General features: G+C 46.0%; 1 protein-coding gene across 3 annotated transcripts in view; it reads right to left on the bottom strand.

Annotated features, from left to right (window-relative positions):
* Window positions 1–1,049: 1,049 nt before the first annotated feature.
* Window positions 1,050–10,495, bottom strand: part of LOC127586485 (cohesin subunit SA-2-like) — an 86,926-nt gene continuing 77,480 nt past the window's right edge. The window contains exons 34-37 of one of the 3 annotated variants that reach the window (XM_052044499.1): window positions 6,761–6,868; window positions 3,809–3,908; window positions 2,201–2,275; window positions 1,050–1,550 (exon numbers count right to left, since the gene is read on the bottom strand). In XM_052044499.1, coding sequence (XP_051900459.1) covers window positions 1,542–1,550; window positions 2,201–2,275; window positions 3,809–3,908; window positions 6,761–6,868 — 292 coding nt within the window. In that variant the 3' untranslated portion in view covers window positions 1,050–1,541. The remainder of the gene's footprint in view (window positions 1,551–2,200; window positions 2,276–3,808; window positions 3,909–6,760; window positions 6,869–10,495) is intronic. The other 2 variants (XM_052044501.1, XM_052044500.1) reach the window with 2 other exon arrangements.

Here is a 10,495-nt window from a genome sequence, read left to right as displayed (position 1 = left end):
AGAGCACCCAGAGGAAACCCACACAGACACAGGAGAACGTACAAACTTACAGGCAGCGACGGGAATCGAACCCAGATTGCTGGCGCTGTAATAACGTCGCGCTAACTGCGACGCTACCATGCTGCCCCTCATCTAGTCATTTCCCATCATCTAAAGTCACCAATGATACAGACATCGAGTCACAAAGATAAAGGCAGATCCAATATCACAACCCCACACACATAGTTTCAGCTCGTCACTACTCAAACGCCAGTGAGGATGTGGAGAGGCTTTGGGTGGGGGATACGGACAAGCTCAGTGAGAATGTGGAGGATGGAAGATAACGTACTCATCCACATTGGATTTGTTAAAGCTGACAGATTGGGTCATGTTCAAAGGGTGTACACCAACCACATGTCAGCAGGTGATGGGGAGGGCAAACAGTACATTAGCCTTTATGACGAGAGGGTTTGACTACAGGAGTGAGGAAGTCTTGGGGAGACCACATCCGGAGCATCATGTGGTTTAGTCTCCTTACCCAAGGAAGGAGGTACTTGCCTAAAAGAGCAGCAAAGGTTCATGGACTTGTTTGCCATATGTGGAGATTAAAGAATCTAGTTCTGAGCCACTCAGCTTAGAACGAGAGATCTCACTGAAAATAATGTTCTCACAGGGCTGGATAGCCAAAAGCAGGGAGAATATTGCCCCTGACTGCAGGCGATTGTTTCAGATTGAGAGAAAGTTCTCTCAGAGGTTTGTGATTCTCTACCTTCAAGGCGTGTGGAAGCTCAGTCAATGAGCTCATTCAAAACTGGCAGATTTTTAGACATCAAGGGACATGGTGGTGCACATTTGATGAACCAAATGGCCTATTCCTGCAACCCTACAATGTGTCCTCACCTCCTCTGCCAGATTCTGCCAAGTATCTCTGGTGTTCCCAGTAAATAATTAATGCACATTCCTTATTTTAGTCACTTTTGGAAAAATTCAGATCAGGCACGACTTTCCCTTTACAATTCTCTTACTAGCCAGTAATCAAGGCATTCAGACTCCCTGATAACATTTCTTTAAGATAAAGGACTTTGTTTATTTTTATCTGACCTGGCACCAGGAATGAGTGCTAGATTTTAATGTGTGCTTCAGCACAGAACAGGCATCAACAGTTGGATACAATTCAGGCTTTGGATTAAGGGGAGAATGCAAATCCTGCAGAAGTACACGTCAGTGAAAGGGTAACTTTAGATTGCCTTTATTAACAAAATGTAAGATAAACTGCAGAAACATCTCTTTACAGCAGAAATTTACAAACACACAAATTAACTATACAAAAGAAAAGATCCAATCCCCATCCTGGGTCTGAGAAGCTTTCATCCATCACTCCTCTTGCGTTCTCATTAACTATAGCCCCAAGTCAACAAGCACCACTAAAGCAGTGGCCCAAATGTGAACAGTTGCCTTCAGCAGGAAGAGATTGGTTGACTGGGGAAGAGACATTTCAAACGAAAATCCCAAATTAATTCAAAGCGATCTTGGCTCTTATTCCTTATGAGTTCCCAGCAGCTTCAGAAATCCTAAGGGCAGAAAAGTCAGAATTGGAGACAACAGTGTTCATGGTAAAGATTATACAGACATCCACAGAGACCTTCCAACCCCCCACTCAACAACTGCCTGATCTCCAAGGGCAATGCAGGGATACTGAGAAATGAGGAGACATTCCAGGGCGATAGTGCAGCACAGCAGGTGGAGCTGCTGCCTCAGCTAATTGGGTTGTTTAAGATGGAAAGGATTTTATTAATTCAATTGCAGTTTTCACCTGTTAAATATCCAGGGCAGGGGAACTTCAGGGAAGGTGTCGAGACTAACAGTTCCATGCATATTACACCTTTAATGCAGAAGTGTGTAAGGAATCTTAACTAGAACATTATCAAAAAATTATACAGGAACTACAAAAGGAGATATTCAACGAGCTGACCAAAAACCAGAGCGGAGTGTAGAGCACTTCCAGAGCTGCTTTACAAAACATTGTGGAAGTATATAGCACTCTCCAAACATTACTGGAACAATCACAGCTTTCATGATTAAGACCATTAAGTTTTTTTTAAGATAAGTGAATTAAGGGATTTAAAACAAAGGCAGCTGAATAGAATCAGGGTAAAGAAAAATTAACAAGTTACACAGTGCCACAAGGCACCCTCCAACCAAACTGTCTGCAGTCACTTACATCAATGTCAAGAATACTCGAGTCAAAGAGATCCTGCAACAGCCCAGCTCTTCCCTGTCTGCCAAGGGCTCCCTGCTGAAAGTTACAGAAAGGTTAAACAAACCCGGACGACTGCAAATGCAACAGACAGACGGACCTTCACTCAACCGCACAAGATAAAGCAGGTAGGAGAGTTGACAAACTTTGACTCAATATGAGTACTGCCAACTGTGTCACAGCTAAACAGAGTCTGGCCTTAAGCAAGGAGCCAGCATGAGATCTGGGTGTAGAGTTGAGTGCACACCACACTGTTGGGAGCAGTACTGAGAACAAAAGGCAGGAAGTTTAAGGACTGGGAACACTTCAAAATTGAGCAAGAGGGCCAAGCTTCGATAGGGAAAATAGAATACCAGAGCGGAAACCTACAAACAGATTGCAAGAGCTACTATTCCAGTGTCAGAGAGATTAGCTGAAATTAATGTGAGCCCCTCATAGCCAGGAGGAATTGTACCGAACAGGAAATGAGTGAAATTAGAAACAAACTGGCAATACTTTGTGTCCACCTTCACAGAAAGCCTCTCAGAAATGGAGAACTGCAGAGCTCGAATGAACGAGCAGCCCAAAGAAATTAACATTACCGTGTAAAACTAGTCCTGAAGAAATTAATGGGACTAAACAGTAACAAATCCTCAGGCAGGACCTGAACCCTAGAGCTGGTATTGGTTTATTGTCACTTGTAGTGAGGTACAGTGAAGATCTTGCTTTGCATACCGTTTGTACAGATTAATTCATTACAGAGTGCATTGAGGTAGTACAGGGTAAAACAATAACAGAGTACAGAGTGAAGTGTCACAGCTACAGGGAAGTGCAGTGCAGGTAGACAATAAGGTGCAAGGCCAAACAAAGTAGATTGTGAGGTCAAGAGTCCATCTCATCGTGTAAGGGAACCATTCAATCGTCTTATCACCATGAGTTAGAAGCTGTCCTTGAGCCTGGTGGTGTGTGCCCTCAGGGTCCTGTATCTTCTGCCTAATGGGAGAGGGGAGAAGAGAGAATGACCCAGGTGGGTGGGATCTTTGATTATGCTGGCTGCTTCACCAAGGCAGTGAGAGGTATAGACATAGTCCATGGAGAGGAGGCTGGTTTCCCTGAAGGAAGTGGCTCTGATAATAGTGAACGTGCTGGTTGTCATCTTCCAAAGGATTATAGAACAATCCCACAGATTAGGCAGTAAATGTAACCCCATTAAAAAGCAGCGCAGGCTTTACGCAAGAGGATGTTTCTCCTGCTTGGTGGGAAGGAGCAGGGTCTAGAACCAGGGGTCAGTTTAGGATATGGAACAAGAAGACTGAGGTGGAGAAATTTCTTCACTATAAAGGAGTTAAGTCTCTACCGCACAAGGCTGTGGTGGTGAGATCAAGAATGTGAGGTAGGTAGACCTGCATACACAGATGTCATGAAGAGACAAGGGGAGGAGAGGGGTAGGAGTACAGGAATGTTACTAAGGGTCAGACAAGATCATAGTGAATGGTGGACTGAATGAGCCACCCCTACAAAACAAAACTGTACACCATGGATAGTATGGAAAATGCTGGAATCATTAAGGAACTGAAAAGTTCAGTTACTGACCAGATTGATCTCGCTATTTGCATCCGAATGCTCACTGGTGGCATCAGACACGATTTCTCCTGCTTCAGTGTCTTCTCCTTCTTCTTCCATTAGGCTCAGCCTGGGACACAAAATAAATTGACCCACAGAGCAGGCATTTGTAAACAGCACAAGTAACAGTGGGACAATGCTGCCCACAGAACACACACACTGGGTTCAACTGCTTCCACACTCAACAGTGCTCTCACTTTCTGATTAAACGATGGTCATGCAGGGGCTGCAGCTGCAGTCCATCCCTGAACACATTTTAACAATGTGCTCTTTAGGCCATTTCAGAGACTGACAACGAGGCAACAATCGGGAGAACGGGCAAAGAAGTGGCAGATGGAATACTGTGCAGGGAAGTGTACCGTCACGCACTTTCATAGAAGGAATAAAGGCATAGACTATTTTATAAATGGGGAGAGAATTCAGAAATTGGAGGTGCAAAGGGACTTGGGAGTCCGAGTGCAGGACATGTTGAGTCGGCAGTAAGGAAGGCAAATGCAGTGCAGTCATTTCAAGAGGACGAGAATATAAAAGGACGTAATGCTGAGCCTTTATGAGGTGTTGGTCAGACCACATATGGAGTACTGAGAGCAGTTTTGGGTCCCTATATCTAAGGAAGGATGTGCTGGTGTTGGAGAGGGTCCAGAGGAGGTTTAGGAGAATGATCCCACGGGTGAAAGGGTTAATGTACGATAAGATATTTATTTATTAGTCACATGTACATCGAAACACAGTGAAATGTGTCTTTTTTTGTTGCTGAGGATATGCTGGGGGCAGCCTGCAAGTGTCGCCACTCATACCATGGCCACAGCTCCTAACCTGTACGTCTTTGGAATGTGGCAGGAAACCAGAACACGCAGAGGAAACCCACGCAGACACGGGGAGAACGTACAAACTCCTTACAGACAGCAGGCGGAATTGAACCCGGGTCGCTGGCGCTGTAATAGCGTCGCGCTAACCGCCAGTATGAGGAGCATTTGATGGCTCTGGGCCTGTAGTCTCTGGAGTTCTTCTAATGAGGCGGGGATCTCATCGAAGCCTACCAAATATTGAAAGGCCTGGAAAGAGTGGGCATGAAGAGGATGTTTCCAGCAGGGGGAAGAGTTTAGGACCTCATTGGGTATATTTAAACCAGAGGTTGATAGGTTCTTGATTAGTAAAGGTGTCAAAGTTTAGGGGAGAAGGCACGAGAATGGGGTTGAGAGGGAATAATGTCAGCCATGATTGAATGGCAGAGCAGGCTCGATGGGCCAAATGGTCTAATTCGGCTCCTATGTCTTATGGTAACCACATTGGTTCTGGTGCCTGTGCACCTCCGGCCCAAAACGGGTTTATGGCTTGTGATCATATTCCTGCCATGACTCTTTGCCAATGCTCTGCACCTGCTCCTCCCAGCCCACCCCAATACTTTCCTTTACCAAAATAGTACCAATCCCAGGTTAATCCCTGCCTCTGGATTACCAGGAAGGTAACAACTGTAACATGGCTGGATACTACCTTGCCTTCTCTGGGGCATGAGACTTTTATTCCACTGAGAGAGAGAAGGGGACCAGGAACTCATCAAAGTGGTGGAAGAAATAGAAAGCCTCATCACATTAGAAAGAGCATTAAGACATGATCTGCAAGTTTTGAAGCCTCCTCAGCTATTTCTTGGTATTCTGGACGAGATGGGCCAGTCTCCTCCTGTGCTACAGGTTTCTCGGATTCTGTGGACATGGCATTCTCTGTCATTCTCTTCTCCTGTAGCGTAAAACCTTGCAATTTTGGTAGCTACTGTGGACCCGAGCCCATCACTGCTCCCCCTTCCCCACAGTACACTCTGTCTCGGATCTCTTCCTTCCTTTCAGACCACCTTGCTCCCTCGGCCATCCTTCATCTGCCCTCTCATCCCAGATTTGAATCCCAATTCCAATCAAGCCCAATGCTTCTTTCTGCCTCCCTTCCAAGGTCCCTTTGAGACAACCCCCACAATCCCCAATACCAGCAATGTCCACCTTCTCACAGCTCTCTCAGCCAGCACACCCACTGGCAGCTAACTGCAGCAACATCAACTCTGTGCTGCTCCAGTGCATTTACTTTGTGGAACTGGAGGTTGCAGCTTTGAGAGATACTGCTGGAAAAACCTTTGCAAGTTCCCTTGCAGGAGAGTAGTGTACAACCCCTCTGAACTGCACGTCCAAACATCTACTACTCCCTCCCTCTTTGCTGCAGTGGGTGTCACAGCCTGGAACATGCACCGTTTGATGTTTGAACCTACCACCTCATGACCCAAGGGAACTTCAATCAACAATCAATAATCAATCAACAAAATCAAAAAAAAGGTCACCTCACTATAGGAAGGATGTGGAAGCCATAGAAAGGGTGCAGAGATTTACAAGGATGCTGCCTGGATTGGGAAGCATGCCTTATGAAAACAGGTTGAGTGAACTCGGCCTTTTCTCCTTGGAGCGATGGAGGATGAGGGGGGACCTGATAGATGTGTATAAGATGATGAGAGGCATTGATCATGTGGATAGTCAGAGGCTTTTTCCCAGGGCTGAAATGGTTGCCACAAGTTTCAGGTGCTGGGGAGTAGGTATAGAGGAGATGTCAGGAGTAAGTTTATTTTACTCAGAGAGTGGTGAGTGCATGGAATGGGCTGCCGGCAACGGTGGTGGAGGCGGACACGATAGGGTCTTTTAAAGAGACTTTTGGATAGGTACATGGAGCTGAGAAAAATAGAGGGCTATGGGTAAGCCTAGTAATTTCTAAGGTAGGGACATGTTTGGCACAGCTTTGTGGGCTGAAGGGCCTGAATTGTGCTGTAGGTTTTCTGTTTCTAAAACCAATAACCTAAAGTAGATCCCAACTGTACCGGTGGAGCATCCAGACTGAAATACCAATACACAGGAAATGAGTAGTAATTGCAGACACTTCATCACTTACAACTGCTGCTTGCGAACTTTTTGTCGGGACCGGTTCTTTTGTACTCTGTTCTTCTGAACCCGACTATTCTGCCGCTTATCCCGATTTTGAGAGTCAAGCCAGGACCTGCTGTACATGGAGAGAAAGAGAACAGTCAGGTGTGATGCAGAGAACTGTCCCGAAAGGGCTGCACTCCAAGCTGTTCCGGCACAGAGTTTCAGAAAGTTGACTGGGAATATTACAAGAAATTGTGACAGGCAAAAGAAAGGTGGTAATTGAGAGATCGAGACTAATAGAAGAAAGACATGCACAATGAAAGGGAAATCCCCAGGGAGTATTAGGGAAGAGGGACCTTTGCACGTCCAAGGATCCCTGAAGGTGAAGCACAGGTAGGTAAGTGAAGGCATTTGGGAAGAGGAGGGAAGTTACGGCGTAACTTTATAAGACACTGGTTCAGTCACAGCTGTAGCACTGTGCACAATTCTGGTTGTCACTCTGTTGGAAGGATGTGACTGCATTGGAGAGAATGCAGAGTTGATTCATCAAGGGGTGGAATGTTTCGGTTATTGGGAGACTGGATAGCCTGAGCTTGTTTCCTTTGGAGCAGAGGAGACTGAAGGGCAGAGATTGGATCGATATTAGGAAACATTTTCCCACACCAGGCTATAACTAGAAGGCATAGGTTTAGGGTAAGGGTTGGGAGGACTGGAAGAAGAACCTTTTCACCCAGAGGGTGGCTGGAATCTGGAAGGCAGAGACACTCACAACATTAGTGTCTGGACAAGCACATGAATCGCCAAGGCACAGGTGGCTATGGACAGAGTGCTGGTAAATGGGATGTATGAATAGTATGACCATCGATGATCAGCATGGACATGTTGGGGTAAAGGGCACATTGTGTGTTTTATGCCAATGGTGGTAAAGTGAAATAAAGCTATGCATTTCTCCACCCGTTCACGGCTTTGGGCTTCCCCAAAGTTCTCTATAGCCACTGAAGTACCTTTGTTGTTGTAATCGAGGGAACCCAGCATTGAATTCACACACCACTCTGACAAACAGCAATCTTGGTGCTGGAATAACCTCAGCCCGAGCACCGGGGAATGCTGTTTTTGATCATTACCTTCATCCAGAGCAGGCAGATACGACCTCTACTTAATGTTGCATCCAGAAAGCAGCAATCTTGTACCAATGCAACAGCTGACCCCCTCCAACAGTGCAGCGTGCTCCTCCAACAGCACAGGGCTCTGTCTGTACTGCATGAGAAATGGCTGGATGCAGTAGTGAAGAACAAGGAATCTGATCTTGTTTAATGGTACCAGATTATAAATTGAACCTTGGTGAATGTGTAGGCGATGAGAGGAGCAGGCAAACATCAGCAATGATCAAACTTTTTGCCAGAGCTGTTGGGGAGGGTTTAAACTAGATTGGCAGGGGGATGGGAACCAGATGATGGAGCATTTGCTGTAAAGGTAGATGCGATGTGCAGAGAGACAGAAGGATAGGCAGTGGATAGGGAATAAATGCAGTCAGTTGGATGGGTTGAAATGTGTTTAATGCAAGAAATTTTAAGAATAAACCGATATGAACTTAGAGCATGGATCAGCACGTGGAATTATGATGTTGTGGCCATTACAGGAAGGTGGCTGTCGCAAGGGCAGGTTGGCTGCCTGATGTTCCGGGGTTTAGCTGTTTCAAGAGGGATAAGGAGGCATGGCTAATCAGGGATAGTATCACAGCTGCAGAAAGGGAGGATGTCATAGAGGGATCGTCCACTGAGTCAGTGTGGGTGGAAGTCAGAAACAGGATGGGAGCAATCACTGTATTGGGAGTATTCTATAGGACCCCCAGTAGCCACCGGGACACTGAGAAGATAAGTAGGCAGGCTGTGGAAAGGTGCAAAAATAACAGGATTGTGTTCATGGGTGACTTCAACTTCCCTAAGTTGATTGGCACGTCCTTAGTGCAAAAGGTTTAGATGGGACAGAAGTTGTTAGGTGTGTATAGGAAGGATTCCTGACAGAGTATGTGGACAGGCCGACTAGAGGAGAGGCCGTACTGGATCTAGTACTAGGCAATGAACCTGGTTAGGTGACAGACCTCTCAGTGGGCAAGCAATTCGGAGGTAGTGACCACAACTCCCTGACGTTTAGTATAGCCATGGACAAGGATAGGAACAGATGAAATGGCAAAATTTTTAATTTGGGGAGGGCTAATTACGATTGGCTGTGACTGCGTTAGGCAGGAACTTGGGAGTGTAAATTTGGAACAGATGCTCTCAGGGAAGTGCACAACAGAAATGTGGAGGCTGTTTAGGGAACATTTGCATGGGGTTTTGGATAGGTTTGTCCCACTGAGACAGGGTAAGGATGGTAGGGTAAATGAACCATGGTTGACAAAAGAGGTGAAACATTTAGTCAAGAGGAAGGAGGAAGCATACTTAAGGTTTAGGAAGCAAAAATCAGGCAGGGCTCTTGAGAGTTAGAAGGTAACCAGGAAGGAGCTTAAGAAGGCACAGGAGAGTTAGAAGGATAAACAAGAAAGCCTTGGCAAGTAGGATTAAGGAAAACCCCAAGGTGTTCTACACACGTGAAGAACAGGAGGATGACTAGAGTGAGGGTAGGACCGCTCAGGGATAAAGTGCCTGGAAGTAGAGGTAGGGAGAGTCCTCAATGAATACTTTGCTTCCGTGCTCACTAGGGAGAGAGACTGATGAATGTGAGGTCAGCGTACAAAAGGCTAATGTGCTGGGGCATGTTGAGGTTAAGAAAGAGGTAGTGTTGAAGCTTCTGAAAAACATTAGCATAGATAAATCCCCGGGACCAGACGGGATATATCCCAGTTTACTGTGGGAAGCAAGGGAAGAGATTGCTGGGGTGTTGACAATGGTATTTCCATCCACCCTGGCCACAAAAGTGGCACTAGAGGACTGGCGGATGGCAATTGTTGCTCATACAAGAAAGGTAATAGGGATAATCCTAGGAATTACAGACCAGTGAGTCTTACTTCAGTGGAGGGCAAGCTATTAGAGAGGATTTTTAGGGACAGGATTTATGAACATTTGGAGAAGCAGTCTTATTAGGGATAGTCAGCATGGCTTTCTGAGGGGCAGGTCACGCCTCAAGCCTGAGTTTTTCGAGGAGGTGACAAAATAAATTGGTGAAGGTAGAGCAGTGGATGTGGTGTATATGGACTTCAGTAAGGCGTTTGACAAGGTTCCCCATGATAGAATCATCCAGAAAGTCATGAGGCACGGGATCCATGGAGACTTGGCTGTGTGGATTCAGAATGGGCTTGTCCACAGAAGGCAGCAGTAGATGAAGAGAATTCTGCCTGGAGGTTGCTGACTGGTGGTGTTCCTCAGGGATCTGTTCTGGGACCCCTGCTCTTTGTGATTTTTATAAATGACTGGGATGAGGAAATGGAGGGATGGATTGGTAAGTTTGCAGATCACATGAAGGTTTGAGGTGTTGCGGATCACGTTAGAAGGTTGTTATAGGTTACAATGGGATATAGACAGGATGCAGAGTTGGACGGAGAAATGGCAGATGGAGTTCAATCCAGAAAAGTGTAAAGTGATACACTTTGGAAGAATGAACTTGAAGGCAGAGTACAAGGTTATGGCAGGATTCTTAGCGGTGTGTAGGAACAGAGGGATCTTGGGGTCCAAGTCCACAGATCCCTCAAAGTTGCCATACAAGTTGATAAGAGTGGTTAAGGCAGTGTAGGGCATGCTGGCCTTCATAGTCAGGCTGAGTT

The sequence above is a fragment of the Pristis pectinata genome, chromosome 37 (assembly GCF_009764475.1).
Source record: "Pristis pectinata isolate sPriPec2 chromosome 37, sPriPec2.1.pri, whole genome shotgun sequence".
In the NCBI taxonomy this organism is placed as follows: Eukaryota; Metazoa; Chordata; class Chondrichthyes; order Rhinopristiformes; family Pristidae; genus Pristis; species Pristis pectinata.
This window is presented reverse-complemented; position numbering and strand designations above follow the sequence as displayed.